Below are 17,373 nucleotides of genomic sequence, written 5' to 3' on the forward strand. Positions count from 1 at the left end.
CCTCCACCGACAAGCTTAATGGTTCCCATCATACCATCACCATCAGCCCTGATCTATCCACTTCTGAATGTACTGTACGTATCCAGCTGTGCGGGGGAAGGACAACAAACTAAACACAAAAAGGAGTTCGAAAGAAATGAGTTTTCGATCTCGATGATTTAAAAGTGCATAGCTCCAGTGACTTCCTAATATCTGAAGGAAGCTCATTCCAGATGGCCGCAGAAGCACACCTGAAAGCGCGCGATTCATTGGCCGTTTTTGTTCGATGGTTAGCCAAAAAGCTGCTGCGAGGATGCCCGGATTTCGCGTGATGGTTTATAGTCCTTGACGAGATCATCATGATATTGTAATAACACGCTAGAGACGGCTTGTGGAATCGGTCCTTTTATTTCACTTCTTGCAGTTCACAAACACTCCCTGTTGCTGGCAGGCAACGGGAAGCGGGCAGACAGCTACCAGAGACACACCACCACGTGGCACCCGGAGGCCCACTCGCGCGTGGCCCCTCTCTCTCTTCGTTCCGTGTCTGACCACGTGTCTCTCCTCTCTCCCCTTATTTAACGCCTGGGTCACGTGGTACACTCCAGCCAATCCTCAACAGCCTGAGCCGAATGTTCCAGATCCCCCATCAACTCCCGGGACCACGCCCCTGACTTGTCTTACCATTGGCTGAGGCCAAGACCAGCGAAACCAATCACCCAGCTGACATCCCGTGATCACGCCGAGGCCATGCTCCCAGGCTCTCTCCCCATTGGCTGTAACGCGGGACCGGCAAAGCCGATCACCACGTGAATCCAACATAGGTTCTTATTACAATATTGTGGTTCATTTGTGGCAAGAACTTTACGTGCAATTAGTGTGACCTTATAATGGCTGAAGGCCTCCTGCTTGCCATCTAAATCCCCTGTGGGCTTGCGACCGCAAATCCACCCAGCTCCTGCACACCAGCCGATCCCCATGGCCACGTCAGCCTTGCTGTCCACATGGGTCATAGTTTGGTCACATGATCGCGGATTTTTTTTGTTCGGCGCAGAATCAAATGGAATGTAATATCACGAGTGCCCGGTGTTATGGCAGTGAAGAGTTATTTTTGGTTGTCTTGCTAGAGCAGTAGGTGGATTATGCCGAGATCAATTGCCAGTCACTCAACTCAAGGGGCCCAAATAGGGGTGTATCAAGGCATCGATTAATTCGATTCTTAAGATCAACGATGTATGTTTGAAATTGCGTGTTGAATAAAATGCGTTTCAACGCATGTACGTTGTATATAATGTGGCTCGTGTTATTCTGGCAGCTGCTAGAGGCCACTACATTGACCACGAAGTTAAGGAGAGCATTGATTCTTGACTTGAATCGCAACCCTGGGGTAATTTGCAGAGGCGGTTCAACAAATAGATTGTTGATCTGTTTGGGGAGTTTGAGTCTTATTCCCGTGTATGCTTGGAATTGCTAAATGAACTCCTGCTTTCTCCCATTAGAAACAAATATTTGTAAAAATATAATTGGGCAGATATCACGAATTAGATTTTTACTAAAACTCATCCCTTTGGCTTGGCAAGGCTTGGCGTATAAACAGGGAAATGTCATGATGCAATCATATCCTTTGGGGAATCTGAAATTCCCACATTGGCGGAAACCAAAGGGTTAAATTGCAAGGCCCGAAAGTGGTCACTGCTCTGCACCGACGACATTGAAAATATCATCTCGCCTAACTTTCCCCTCTTATCTCATCTTTCTCACTTATAGTCTGCCCTTCAGCAGCAAAGACATTCAAGTGAACTTCAACTCGAAGAGAGGTTAGACTCTTCCCCGGGCCTCTTCTGTCAAGAGGCTGCCTCTGTTTGGTCTTTTTGTACGACTGGCTCTATGCACCCCCGCCCCCCTGCCTTCGTCCTTATATTCCAGGTTCAAGACCTTTCTTTTAGTCTCTTGTCTTTGGATAAAGTCCTCTTACATCACGCCCTCTCACCCCCGCGATCATCACCCTTTCTTTTCTCCCGCAGTCCCCCCGACTATGTACGGCGTATGTCGCTGTGGTCTTATTTAGACGGCGTTGAAATGTGAATTTTTGACGACGTTATCGACTGTTAAGAAAGGCAAGTAGGTTTTGGGGGAAAGGCATGTCACACGTCAACAGAAGGGGATGATGTATGTATGTGGAACTTTTTTCGCACCATATGTAGCCAACCGGTCCAGACCTCAGGGCTAACGATGGAGTGGCAGCCAAAGGCGGCCATACTAAACTAAACTATTAAAAAAGAAATAACTTAGATATTTCACCAGGTTATGCCCACTGAACTCTATCGCTCTTTTTCAGAAGTGACCTGACCGCAAATGATAGCCACAAACGAAGTGGCTTATCACGTGGAAATGTTTCGCTGTCAAATGCTCTCAAAGCCTGTTTCTAAATGTGGAGGGAAAAACTGGAGAGTCCGGAGACAAATCCACATGACCACACGGAGAGCATGCAAACTCCCAATATACAGGCATCGTCGGGGTGGGGATCGTGATCGAACCCATGACCTCCTGTATACCAGGCGAGGTAGTTAACATCTCATCACCATGGCGCCCTCCACCCAAAAATCCAACCACTGTGGAGATGGAGCGATGAAACCGGACCGTGTGCATCTGTTAAATGGATCGTTTTCGTCGCAAGACCATGAGAGAAGGTGATAGATTGGAAAGGGGCTCATCCAGTAGTGGTTTTATATCTTGGCTGATGATGTTGATGATGCTGATGCATACAAAAATTGTGCTGTTGTACCGTATGTCTGATCATCTCTCCGAAGCTGTTAATTGAGAATATCGCCAAAAATAATAGTACTGGTCTTGATATTGTGTTGTTTTGCAACATTACAGCGTATGCAGGCAGCATTTGCAGTGAGTGTGTTAGCTGTGCTGTGAGGACAAAACGATTATATGTGGGTAAATACCGTGTGGGAACTGGTGTGTTAATTCTCATGTACACCTCGCGCTATTAAATTCATGGCTTTGGAATGTATCGCTGGTGAGAGCCCAGAAGCTAAAGCTATGTGTGCATGTGTGTGTGTCAGATCTAACACCAAGGCGAGGAGTGATTTCTCCCACCTTTGGTGTTTCCAACATCTAACAATGTTTTTGTTTGTGTGTCTGTGTGTGTGTTTTCCACCCCAAGATCTACTGGCAGTGCCCAAGCACCCGTATGCGGCGATGGAAAACTGGGGCCTGAATGTGTTCGTGGAGCAGAAGATTCTGCTGGATCCTGGCATCTCCTCGACCCACTACTGGCTGGAAGCGACGATGGTCATTGCCCATGAAATCTGCCACCAGGTACGCATTACACCACGGGGTCAAATCCTGGGAAAAAAATCAAACCGCGTCCACAAATTGACAGTTGGTCGTCTCGTCACCGACCATGTGACCTTGGTATTTCTCACCACCGAATCGCAACGCGGCTCTGCGAATTGGAGACGAGCCCCGCCCAGTGCTCACTCGTTCAAGGACCCACTTGGGCTTTTGGTTTCAAAATTAGCTTTCCTGATGAGGCTGCTGCGCGGCTGTGTTTACAGCTCGTGACTTGCCCGTGCGTTAAGGGCTCATTGGTGGTTTCAAGCCACGCTCAATACGTATGCACATGGCCTGACATTGCACTCTGGATATGGAACCATCAAGCCTGGCATCTACCCCTTTGATATATATTTCAAAGGGATTGCTTTGGAAAAGTAGGCCATTGTGTGTAATGTATTTGAGAAAGGTTACACAATGGTTTGTAAGACTCTAAAAGCGACAATAATTTTGGTTATTTACGATTATTCACGATGACGACGGTCACAAATTCAGCAACTAACGCCAATTACTTTCTCCGAGATGTAGCCGTTGATGTTGTGGTTGTTAACATGGTGTGGCGAACTGGTTCTCGTGTTGCTATAGTAGTTGTACGTATGCACTTTGAACTTCTTTCACACTTTATGTAGCCAACCGTACTAATCGGGGGTGCGGAGGAAGGACAACAAACCAAACAGAAAAAGCAGTTCTGAAGAAATTCGTTTCCAGTCAAATATTTTAAACCGCACAGCTCAAGCGGTCTCCCGGAGTTGCGCCGCGTACCGTCGTTGCTGCCGCACGCCCTGGTTGCGGTGTGGCTGGAGGGAGGCACTCATCGCTCTCCGAGTTTTCTTATCGGAGCCATTTGTTTTTACCGTCAAGATCAGGGCGTCATTGCGGCGAGCGCTTCGCTGAAGCCGCCACCGCCGCGCCGACGCTTCACACCCTCCCGCCAGATCCCGCGGCAGCTGCTGCCGCTGAGACGCGCGGCGACCTCCAGTAAATTGACAGCGACGTGAGAATATGTTTTCTGAAAATTGGATCGGAGAAACGAGGGCGTAAACGTGGACGACGGGAGAGCACTCACGGGCCTCACGTTTGCCGCGCACCTATGTTCATTGTGAGGCTGCGGAGTCGGGCGCAAGATGAATATGTGCAAAAAAAGAGCGGTACGCGAGTTTTGTCGAACAAGTTCACGTCATTATTCGAGGGATGCCACTGGAGAAAGCGAGATAATGGGCATACTGAGGGTGACTATTCAAGGCTGGTGGTGATCAAGATGACAAAATAAATAGAGAGATTTTATTTATTTCAGCAGGAAGGAACCAATGAGCTAATCGACTCTTATTTCATGGTTGTCCTACGGCGGTAAATACGTTGTACAGTACAGATGTTATTTACACAAGCACGTTTACATCGATCCCGATACAAAACATCAATAATCGGTACTTGTGCTCCACACGACACAGGAATAGGGAACCCGTCAAAAACGAAGTATAGGAACGAAAAAAATAACAACTTCAAAATAAGAATTTTCATTTAGACTGGAGGAATCCTGTTATGACGTCGATCAGAAACATGGACACCGACAAAGAAAAATGGAACTCGCACCGAGTGATGGAAGGAGAAACACGTGGATCAGAGGGGAAATGCCCGTTAGAGGCATCGCTGTGAGCGTTCAGAAAAGTGAGCCTGGCAAGGACCTGTCGTGAGAGAGGACCGACGGCCAATGAACGAGACTAGGTGAGGAAATGACCAGAATCAGAAGATTTGTTTATACTGGTGAAATCTTCTGAGCTATAAGAATAGGGTTTTTCCCCTTTTTTCTGGCAACAAAACTGAAACTAAAGAAAGCTGTCTCTGGTGTAGACCAATCAGTTTCAAGGACAATGCATGTATTATCAGATGTTTTTTGTTTGCATTCTGACCACAAGTATTGTGGTTAATGTAGACATGATTCCTTGTAAAAAGGTTTCAGTTTTGTTGCCAGAAAAAAGGGGAAAAACTCTATTCTTATATTTTGGTACTTGCAAAGGAGGCCTCATAATCTGATGAGCTATCAAGTTCTTGTTCTCAGATAACCAGTTGGGGGCGGGTCAGAACGTTACGATAACAAAAACACAACAGGAGTGCAAAGTGTAGGAAAGGTGAGCAAACCACAAACAAATTGAAAACTATTTTTTATTTTAACAGGTAAGGCCCACTGGGCTATTCGCTTTTTTTTTCGGGAGTGACCCGGCCGCAAATGATAGCTCAACGAAGTGGCTTATCGTGTGAGAAAGAAGAGTAACACACACAAGATGATGGCCACCGTGGGAGACGACGTGACGAGATCACATCGCGCGCTGGCGTAAGATCGATTACGCGAGATGGAATCGGCATTGATAGGCATTCATCCCGAGGTGGATATTTCATGGCTGATGACTGCACTCGTGAATATTGTACGCTACCTAATGCGCTGCTTTGTTGCGAGAAATTATGGAATGAGCTATCTATTTATTTCCTGATTTCAAATCGTATTAAATTATGTTGTACGGTTTTTTAAATATTGTTTGCCTGGTAATGTCCACTGACCTGGCCACACATGATTGCTCGTTGCAGTGGCTTTATCGTACGTGGAGAATTATCGGAGCCAATTGAGGAATAGCGGAAATAAAAAAATTTATCTCTTAACAATATTCGAGCTACGTGTTCAGAGATGGCTTTTTTAAATATATAAAGGTAGCTTATCATGCCTGAAATATTAACGTTTGCGTTTCAAATCTCAGTCGTAGCCACGCGATGATGAGCTGTCTTCTGTATTCTACAAAACGCTCACGTCAGGTCTGGCATATACATTGAATATGCAATGCAAAGTGTTTCCAGTCACTCCTTCTCAAAATTGCCTGCAGATGGAGCGGTTGATGAACGCTACGTGATGCAGTCAAGCAATGTCTTCAAATTATTATTTTTTATTGAAAGGAGCTACAATATTCACGTATAAATATTCACAAGGAACGATGTTGGCAGTTGTGTGCAACGACAACAGAAACACAACAACGATAAAACACACCCAAGTTCCTCTTCGATCTGAAGAAGGAACATTTCCCGAAACATCAGCCTACTCCCGTATTCTCTGATTTATGAGATGCTCCGGAAAGATAGACACCCCCCCCCACACTTGTGCCGAGTGTCGATAAACACTTACACAAATGTGTTCTGACACACACACGCTTATTGGATTGTGTGCCTTGTAATAGGGAGGATATAGTAGAATGTTTCATTATTCGGCAGTGAGTTGTGTCCGTTTATTTCAACTCGAGATAGTTATGAACTAGACACTCAACGTGCATGGTGTGTGCCCACGTGTAGTGCAGCAGTTAGTGTGTCGTGTTATTAACCAAGTGACTCAAGTTCCATTTCCGCCCATGGCCAACACCAGCAGCGATTATCTGAACCGGTCCTGGGCCTCGATTAGCTCGACCGAGCCTCAAATGAGCTAGTGCGATGTGTAAACATCAATGCCGGGGAGAAAAAGGCGGCCGTGCGTGGTGCTGGCCATCAACCCCCTCGTGTGCCGTGCCGGCCTTCATAGGTGCTCGCTAACAGCACTTGCCCCAGCAGGCTGTGTTGGCTGCACGGGGGGGGGGGGGGGATTTTTTTTCTTTGTACATTTTTGTCTGTTCCCACACAACACCGAAGTCGGTCAATATGTTCCTCCAGAACACATTTCACATCAAACATTTGATGTGCGCAATAAACATGACATGAGCGTGGACCAGGGTATTTTATATCAATTTCTTTTTTTATTGTTCCGTCCAATATAAAATCATTTTATATTGACTTGACGACAAGTAAGAGAAAGCATTTTAAATCATTATGGGCGCGTTGTTCCGCTGAAGTTTTTTTTTTATCAGCTGGAGACAAACGACCCTCACCTTTGCTCTTTGGGTCTGCCCGTTTGACCATGGCATTGAGCTCTCAACCCCAACACTACATTCACGAAGATGAATACCCCATTGGTCAGCAATTAGGAATAACTATATTCTAAATGGAATAAAAAAAACGCGTGATGCTAGCGTTGGCATTGGTGCGCAAGTACCCAAAAAAACGAAGCTTTCATCAATAACACTTCCATGCGCCCTCAAAAAATAAATACACGGAGAGAAAATAGGTGACGTGGCAGGCAATGGCCTTCTTCATAGCAGAGATGTGAGCCGTTGCCCACATCTTGTAAACGTATGCTATCCTGCATTTAGTATTTTATTTTAATAAACTCAATAACAATATAATTATTATTCATGAGAATAATAATGGATAGCCTCTAGATTTGAAACTTTCGTGACTGCAAGGATTCATACTCTTAGTTTTTTCGGTAAAGTCACGTAGGTAAAAAATGAAATAAAAAATAATACAAATTAATAAAAATAGAAATAAAATATTATTTTTTATTAATTTTATTAATTTTAATTTCATTAAAATTTATAAAAATTAATAAAAATAGAAATAAAAGAATATTATTATTTTATTTTAATTAATTTGATTAATTTCATTTTTTACCTACGTGACTTTCCCGAAAAAACTAAGAGTATGGATAGCCTCCCCACACCGCGTTGATCATTGGGGTTGTTTGACCATACTTCGCCATTGTGGTCGGAGCAAGTTGGCAATGATGGACTCTAGACTGGTTCAAATATCACTCGCCACTGAGGTTAACTATGGCTGGGAATGAAACTCCGTTTACTGGGTTTTAGTGCAGAGAGCTTACCGCTGTGGCACTTTAATAGTGTTTAGCGCCCTGCACTCACCACTGCACCATTGTAATAGTTTTCTTTATCAAAGATAACCTCACTCAGTCTCCAGACTCTTCATCAGCAGTGTCCTACATCAATTCCTCGCAAAGTTAAGGGATGATATTTATTATATAATCTCATAAAGTTTTGGCTTCAGTGATCTTATACCATTTTTACGTGCCACGAAGAAGGGCTAGTGCCCAAAACATCGCCTGTAAAATGTTTTACTTTTAAGGCAACAGTGTTATCGAAGCGTGTGTTAATCTTTTTTCCATTTCATAAACAAGTTAACTAAAAGTAATAACGGGTTTTTTTTCTGTCAGTCAACCCGAAAAGGAAGATCTCAACATTTCGGCTGACTGGCGTTTTAGTTGACCTGTCATTTTGTAGCAGACAGACCTTCTGAAGAAGTGACAGGAAAAATAAAAACCACTCGGATTTATAGTGGTAAAGCGGTACAAGGAGCCCTTTGCAATTCCTCGCTGACTGCCCCTGCTTGCGGCAGGGCCTCCATGAGACAGAGTTTCCACAACGCCCCTCTCTCAGGTTTTTTCGTCTACTTTTCCATCCTGGCCAGATGCCTTACAAGAGGTGGGACCACCCATACTTGACCCCAAACCTCAACGTGACCAGTCGCTCGCCGAACTAGGGTACTTAATACGCTTAGTTCTTTCGGTAAAGTCACGTAGGTAAAAAATGAAAATGAAAATTAATAAAAAAATAAAATAATAATTATTAATAAAAATTTTCATTTTTTACCCACGTGACTTTACCGAAAGAACTAAGAGTATGAATCATTGCAGTCACGAAAGCTTCAAATCTAGAATTAATAGGGTACTTAAGTGTGTAATGTTGAGTGAACACGGGCAGTGGAATTTAAGAATTTAAGAAACTTGGCCTTATTTTCACTGCTGCTGCGGTGGGATATTGAACCAGCAACCTCTGTCTTGTAGGTCCAGTGTACTACCCCTTACAGCACGGCAACATCCCCAGAGTCATAATATTTCCAGTAAGCTTACAAAAAGAGGGCACTTGCAATTCAAACTTTCCAACTCCTTATTGCCATCCTTAATGTTCCATCTATATTGCCTAGAATTTACTATTGACAAAGCAAACATGAAGTGAAAATGCCGTCCAGTTCCATAACTCTGCCCTTTATCAAATCGGCTTGGTGATATGTTGCAGTGGAACGATCCGTGGATATTGGGAGTAATTTGAGTGTTGATCTATGAACCTCCCCAAACACCCAATTTTTGGTTCACGCAATCAACAGGGATAACCTTCGTATGACAGCGCTTTAAGCAGTTGAGGCTGAGCACGACTCAATGCCTTTTATTTCAAATTGAATAAATGAACAAATCAATAATATATTAAGGGAAGTTTGATCAATGCGCTGTTTTGTCATTAAACAAACAAAAAAAAATCTTCCCGCCGGCATTTTTTCATGCAACTCTAAACCTCTCATTAGCTTATTGCTACAGCTGCTCCAAGATGGTCTATTAAGGATCGCGACAACCAAAGTTTTTGCCACGTAGCTTCTCATTGGGGTACCTTTTAAAACATCCGTTGCGCTATGAATACGCCGTGTTTTGCAGACTGCAGAGCATCAGAGGGAAACGGCCCTCATGGCCTCGCACAAGGAGGCTTTATAGCTTCCACCACTTTGTCTGCAGTCACTCCTCTGTTGCGGAGGATACAGCTCTGTCGAGCGCCATCACGGGACTCAGGGCCTGCGTGCTGCACTGGGTGATTTGGGATGAAAGTGGGGTTCAGTGGAGATGGAATGGTTTTATTTCTACCAAGGAGATACCCATACGAGGTGGCGTGAAGTTTTCTCTCTCTCGCTCTGTCTGACGGCCTGAATCCTAGCACGGACATGGAATTGCATTAACGACTCGCGCCTATGCGTTTAGTTTAGTTTTTTTTAAGTAGAGTCAGTTCAAAATAGAATTATATGAATTACTGACTTGCGAGAAGTGCTTAAAAATGCATGCCGGTTGAATAATTTAGTGGCGGATATTATTCAGCATGTAACTAAATTTGTTACATTTGTAAAAGCGTCCCTTTAGGGTGTGAAAAGTGCGCATGCCAGACATAAATTACATTCTGTTGTCTGGGATTCTTTTAAATTAGTTTGTATGAAGAAAAAGAGTTCAGTTGCGTATAGTGCTTTACATCAGTGCCTTTGGCCTTATTTCCTTATTCTTTCATATACCGACAATTTCAACACATGTGCAGCGCGTGCGTTATATGCAGCCACACTCATTCCAAGCGTCGTGCTCCGGGTCGGACGGCGCGTTGAACGCTTCTTAGCTCTCAAACTTTTGCCAAGCACCACTGCGAGCACATGCAGGAGTTGAATCCAACTGCTGCATTTAGCGAGCGCTTAAACACTGCAACAACATCCTAAAGCGATAACGAACAATCGTATCTAGATATAGGTGTATATACCACCGTAGCCCAAGGCGCCTTACAATAAATATAAAATTATATGATAGCGGTTAAAATAAAGAGTGGGGTTTTAAACAAATGTTGGTGTAGCTATGGTGACAGTAAGGAGGACACGTGGGAGTGGTTAAGGAGTGGGTTGGGGTAGGGCCAGTGACAGGGGTTGGGAAATTTACCTCGAACAACACATACAACGGAACATCGATAACCCCATGCACACACAAAAAAGGGCCAAAACGGCCGTCAAAGTCCACAGAACCGATGCAGTGCACGAAACACTGCCAGCAATGTGATGGGATGAAAAAAGGCGAGTTTCCGATTTAGCACCAAAGGCACCGTCACTGAGGCCCGCTCACTGTCGCTGAGCGACACACTCCGTCTAACCGGCTGGTCCCTGAGAGGGTTTTTCGAATGTGCTGACCCATCCACAATACAGCCAAGATGCCTAAGACCCTCATATTTTCATCAGTTCAGCACTTTGAAGGCTGGGTACGTGTGGGCAACGTCTTCGTCAATGATGCAGCAATACAGAATGGCTGTTTGCAAACGGTTACGTGTTGCCGATGAATCCTTTTGTGCATTACGAATTCTGGCTGGGCTCGGCGGTTGGCGTGAACGCATTTGAAACAATGGAGCTTTATCTTGATAAATAGCCAAATGTTCCCGACATTCCCCCCGAATGCATATCTAAAGGATTATATCAGCTGAATAATAAGTTACTGAGAAAGAAAATTGGAGCATCGGTCGTAATTTTCTATTTCCGTGTAGCACACTCGTGCGATGTTAGTAATGCCATTAAATTGAGAGTAACCTCTGCACTTCTCCGTGACAGTCTTTGTTAGCATCCTGATGTCGACCGCCATTGGCGTTTTTACCTAAAAAACGAAAATATAAATCCTAGCTGAAGCTCTTTGGGCCGAGGACATCCCAGCATTTGTCACGCGCATTTGGTCCAGGAGTTCTCGATATATCCTGAGCACAGGCCAACGTACGGCAAGCATTGTGACCTTAACCTCTTGACCTGAAAATCAATCTTGCAAGAGAAATTGCACCGCAGAGCCATCCCTTAAATTTCGTCAAGATTGGTAAAACGGTCCAAGAGATATGGGGCGTGAAGGCAGGCAGAGCGAGCCATGATTGCCACGCTACTCCCCTTTCCATAGAGCAGATTTGCAATCAATCAAGGAGGGGACAGCGATAGCTCATTATTAAAATAGCCATTTTCATCTATTAAACGATTAATACTCACGGAGGCCTTCATTAGAGCACATGGCTTACATTTCAGAAATTGTGGGTTCAAATAACGGTTGGCGGTTGACCCAGCCCATCTTCCCTCAAGGGGTCAATAAACTCGGCGCTATTTTGTGTGACGCCAAAACGCGGCCGTGGCATTGAAAAATGTGAAATTTCCATCGCTGGCTCAGGGCTACCCGAGGGGCATTTGAGTCGCGGACAACAGCAACAACATAGAGAATTATTTTATATTCGTATTGTGTCTGAATGCAACGGTATCTCAAGATGCTTTATGAAAATAAACAAAATACTTCATTGGGCGAGAAGGGGGTTGGTGGGTGAGTCTGGTGGGAGGATGGCGGGGGGGCAAAACGTTAGAGGCAACAAAAGACAACACTTTAATTACAAATACATTATTATTCAGAACATTTATTTCACTCAGTTTCCAGAAGCCAAACATTTCCTAATGGCAGTCCAACAATAATTCAAAGTGTTGCTTCACTCTCCCTCTCTCATTCCCCTTACGTTGACTTGGAAACTTTGCCAACGGTGTTCATTTCAGCACCAAAATATAACACCTATCGGCGGATAAGTTGTGCTGACGTACTTTGTGGTCAGACAGCTGATCCCTGTGCCATTCACAGAGCACCACGTGCTTCTTGCATTGCATGTAAATAATAGGGAGAGTGCGCGTGAATACGTACGTGTGTTTAGCTTAGTGTGGCGAGTGGTGGCGCAGTGGTTAGCAAACTTCCCCACGAACCCAGCGGCCCGAGTTTGATTCCCGCTTACGACCGATAACTGTGGTGAATATTTGAACCGGTTCTGGGCCTCCTCTCCGACTCAGTCTTAAATGAGTACACGGTGGGGTGCGAATACATCAGCACTGGGGACACAAAGGCAGCCAGGCTTGGTGTTGGCCAGCCATCCCCTCGTGCACCGTGCTGGCCTCAAAGATGCTCACTAAGAGCGCTTGCCCCAACAGCCTCCGTGAATATGGGGGGGGGGGGGCAGGTGTGGGGGGATATTCTTGCCTTTGTTTAGCATGGACAGCAAATTATGTTTTTTGCACTATGTGTGTGTGTATTGCCTTTTGAATTGAGCGCTGAAATTGGACGGTTTCTGATTTTTCCAGTGGTTCGGTGACCTTGTCACACCGAAGTGGTGGGAGGACGTCTGGCTCAAGGAAGGCTTCGCTCACTACTTTGAATACCTGGGAACGGATTTCCTCTACCCTCACTGGAACATGGTACGTTAATACGCGCTGAGCCCGAGGTCTGCGCCACTGATGGGACTGCCATTACTGTACACTGTTGTGCGCATGACATCTAATTTGCTGTATTGATTGCTGCTCTGTCCACGCATAATAATGAACCTTCAAAAGTCATAAATTAGGCTTTTAACAGATGCACGATGGAAAGGAAAAAAAAGCAGCTTCAAAGAATGCTCATCCAGCCATCCATAATATCTTCACTCTGACAGCTGGTGCATAAACGAGCTGGAACGCTGTATTCTTATATTCAAAGTCATATGTTTATATCCTCGTAGCAGTCAAGACATTTTCTAAAGGTAAAGGTGAAAGTGAAATTCCTCGCTCACGCCACTGCTGGTCGGAAGGGTCTCCACTCTTGGGAGCTCTTGAGGGGACTGCTCGAGGTTACCTTGGCCTACTTTTCCACAGCCAACCTGCCCATCGACGTATCGATCGATACTGCTGGGTGGACCGATGTGAAAGGGATTCAAGGAACTCGCACACCCCCCCACCCCCCCCCCCCCCCCCCCCATTGTTTCAACTGCCGCTCTGGAAGACGGAATTGAATCGGTGACCTCTGGATCGCAGGTTCAGAGGTCGCTGACCCCTTACAACCACGGCAACGCCCAGTGCCAAGGTATCTCACGTCATTCAGGGTGTCTGCGTGTCCTTTACGCGCTTTCCGGAAATCGTATTGATCACCTGCCAATGGCAACCTCAAGACGCAGTTTACGATTTGTAATAGGTTTCTGGGTAAGGCTACGTCACAATGATCTGGCCAAAATGTGTGTCGTAAAGACCCTCCACCACCCAGCGAAGCCAAAAAATATAGAATTGTCACTCGAACATGCACTTTTAATGCGCCAGTTATTGTTGTTTCAGCTCACCGGTAAGTTGAAGAACAATCCTCGCAATCAAATTTAACAATTGGATATGACGTTTCGTTTGAAACGTCATCAAACGTCAGCAGAGCAAGATTTGAATCTTATGTCGAATATGATTGCTTAATTCGGTCTTGTGTATTGTTTTTCAAATTTCTGGTGAGCTGAAACAGCAATATCTAGCACGTTAGAAGCATGTACGAGTGAGAATTACATTTGTTTGGCTGTTTTGGGTCAACGACACAGATTTAGTCAGAGCATTGCATGGCCTCATCAAAAATATCGAACTATGAATCATAATCATATTGGCTGTGAAAACCTACGTGCGATGTTTATTCAGTTTCACTGTCCTGTTCACTCTGATAAGGAAAGGCTTGATTATAGCGAATTGATATTTAATTCTCTGTTACCAGAGACTTTATTCCAATAAAAGTTAACATCTTTAATGAGTACTTTGGCACGCAATGACCTACGGTCACAGATCGTGTTCAGGATTATGTGAAAGTCCGGAGGGCCATAACATCTTGAAAAGGCATAACTATATTTTGAATGCACTGTTTTGGAACTCGTCGATGTCAATGAATCAACAAATAAAGTGGACTTCAAGGGAATTGAAGTCTTGGTTCACGGGCCAATCATCTCAACGCGTAATCCCAAAATGGCCACGGAAACAATGGCATCACAAACGAAACGAGCGTGAGTCTTTTTTTAAAGGCGTGATCCACCCCATTCCTCTTCTCTCATTTAGACCCACGCTATCGATCAACAACTCCCCCGAGTCAATTACAGACAAAGGCGATGCAATACAATGCACGGTGCGTTACGTTCTTGTAAATATGGCGGCGAGATGACAAAGGGTGTCTCTAGAGTCGAGACACTACACAACCATGGCAACGCAAACACAATTAGAGCTGGGCGCTAAGAAATAAATAAATGTGTGTATGTGTGATTGTCTTTGCGTATACGTGTGTGTGTGTGTGTGGAGCAGTGGCGCAGGAGTTAGCCTACTACATTACGAACCCGATGACCCGAGTTCGATTTCCGCTCACGATCAAGACCAGTGATGATTTTCTAAACCGGTCCTGGGCATCCTCTAGGTTAACTGGGCCTCAAATGAGTACCTGGTACGGTGTGAAAACATTGCTACTAGGGAGGCAAAAGCGGCCGAGCATTGTGCTGGCTACCCACCCCTTGTATGTCGTGCTGGCCTTCATAGGTGCACGCAAACAGCACTTGCCCAAGAGTCTGTTAACGGATTTCCGGGGGGTCTTTGTGTATGCGTCTGTGTGTGTGGGGAGCGGTGGGGCAGCGGTTAGCGCTTCGACCCGGTGACTCAGAATTCAATCCCGCTCACCGCTAACGGTTGAGACGAATATTTTAACCTGTGCGTGGGCCTTCCGTAGGTCGACTCGGCCTTAAATTAATTGATGGTACAGGGAGACAAAGGCCACCTTGTATGGTGCTGGCCACACCAACCTCGTGTGTCATGTCAGCTTTCATAGGCACTCACTAACAGCACTTGCTCCAACAGTCTCTTTTTCTATCGGTGGGATCTTTGTCTTTATCTGTATGTATGTTGCTAATCAGAGGTGTATAGTGCGTGATTATGTTTGTGTGTCTGTGTTTATCGTATGAACATAACAAATAGGCAGGTTTGATTCAGCAACTGATGGGCAGATGTGGAATACGGGTTACAGGAATGTAAATAATGCTTCAAATATTTGAGGGCACTTTTTCAACATACTGCTGGATGAAGGCCTCCTCACGCCTTGTTCGGTCATGAGTGTTGTGTGACCATACTTCACCACACCGGTCAAGGCCATGTTGGCGAATGGGGGGACACAAGCTTGCTTTTGGATTTCGCACTCCACTGATTTTAGCTTTGACTGGGATTCAAACCCAGATCACCTGCTTTGCCTTAACCAATGTAGGAATGCTCTCCAATAAGCATGTCGTTTATATCCTTTAATTTTCATATTTTCAACAGGATCAGGAATGCTGTTTCTGCGTTTAATTAAAGTATTGCATAGAGATGTGACTTTCCAATAGATCTAACATGAGGTCACTATGACACCTTGAGTATCTCATTTTGAAGATTGTATTTCACTGTCTCGATTTGAGTAGAATTATGGGATATACAGGATGCTTAAAATTGTTTTAACACTTACATGGGACTAGCGTTTTTAATGAAAAAAGAACGGATAATACACTGTAACATGATAACAAATTTATATATTTACGCAATCTAACCGAAAAAAACCCCTCTATTATGGATGATAACAAATGCATGTTAATAGCTTCAAAAAGTCATCATTGTTAATGCTCATGTCTGGAATCTTCTCCAGATGGTGGCCAGAACCCGCAGGCAGAACATTTGTCGTGGTATTGTTGCAAATTCTCAGAAGTGTCAACATTTATTCGAAGCACCCTGTATTTTCACAGAGGTTTAAATTTGTTTCAAAATGCTTTGCTTTTTCCATTGGGGAAACCTCCAGCAATTTTCACCAAAACAATATTCAAGTAGAAAAAAGTTTTCAGCTTTGGGACTAAAAAAATCAGTATAAATTATGATCTTCTTGGTTCTTTCGGTAAAGTCACGTAAAATAATTCTCACAATTGTGAGAATTATTTTATTATGTTTTATTTTTATTATTTTAATACTTTCCTTCTACGTGACTTTACCGAAAGAACCAAGAAGATGAATCCCTGCAGTCACGAAAGCTTTAAATCGAAATATAAATTACGAGTTATAGGATGTAGTATAAAACATTTAATATACATTTTACAAAACAATGGATCACAAATTGAAATTACGCATGGGCTACTATTAAGGTTGTGTTTTGTTGCAGCTTATTAAAAAATGTTCATGATACTTGACATTATTTAAATTTAATTATAGCTCAATTAATTCAGAATAGCTAACATATTGTACGTGTCGTAGGCATATGTTTAGACATATCTGCCATTGATATGTCACACAACACACGTAATTAATTGATTCAGAAGAGAATACAAAGCGGTTGTATGCACGTTACGCTCATGGTTAATTCTCTATTGTGTTGAGATGTTGCGTTAGTAACTTTGTGAAGGCGATCGATCCGTATTGTCAACGTTTAACTTTTCAATGACGAGTTTGGACTTCAAATGCTTATTTTTAAATAGAATACGTTGAAAAAAAAAGACATGGTTAGCGTTGACAATGCTTCATGCCCTTGCCATGAACAAGAACATCCATTTTCTATTGCTATAGATCTACAATTGAAAGACTTTTATTCTATTGTACGCGTAAATATTTTTCTCCATTTCATTATGGCATTGATATTCCCGATGAAGCTCTGGTGGGGTAATGGTTGGTACAATGGGGGCTGCAATAGAGTGGTGGCCAGTTCAATCCCCTGGCATAACAGTCAGAGTAAGGGGCATGGTTTCTTTTGTTTAACTTTTCTGCCTTTGTTAAGACATTACAAAGCTGCACATATTAATA

The 17,373-nt window shown here is 44.0% G+C and overlaps 1 protein-coding gene across 1 annotated transcript in view; it reads left to right on the forward strand.

Annotated features, from left to right (window-relative positions):
- Positions 1–17,373, forward strand: part of TRHDE (thyrotropin releasing hormone degrading enzyme) — a 230,742-nt gene that overhangs the window by 133,457 nt on the left and 79,912 nt on the right. The window contains 2 exon segments of the mRNA XM_061566705.1: positions 3,155–3,309; positions 12,892–13,005. Of these exon segments, the coding sequence (XP_061422689.1) occupies positions 3,155–3,309; positions 12,892–13,005 (269 nt within the window).

The sequence above is a fragment of the Lethenteron reissneri genome, chromosome 37, assembly GCF_015708825.2.
Source record: "Lethenteron reissneri isolate LAM-NWPU_2019-01 chromosome 37, ASM1570882v1, whole genome shotgun sequence".
NCBI lineage: Eukaryota > Metazoa > Chordata > Hyperoartia > Petromyzontiformes > Petromyzontidae > Lethenteron > Lethenteron reissneri.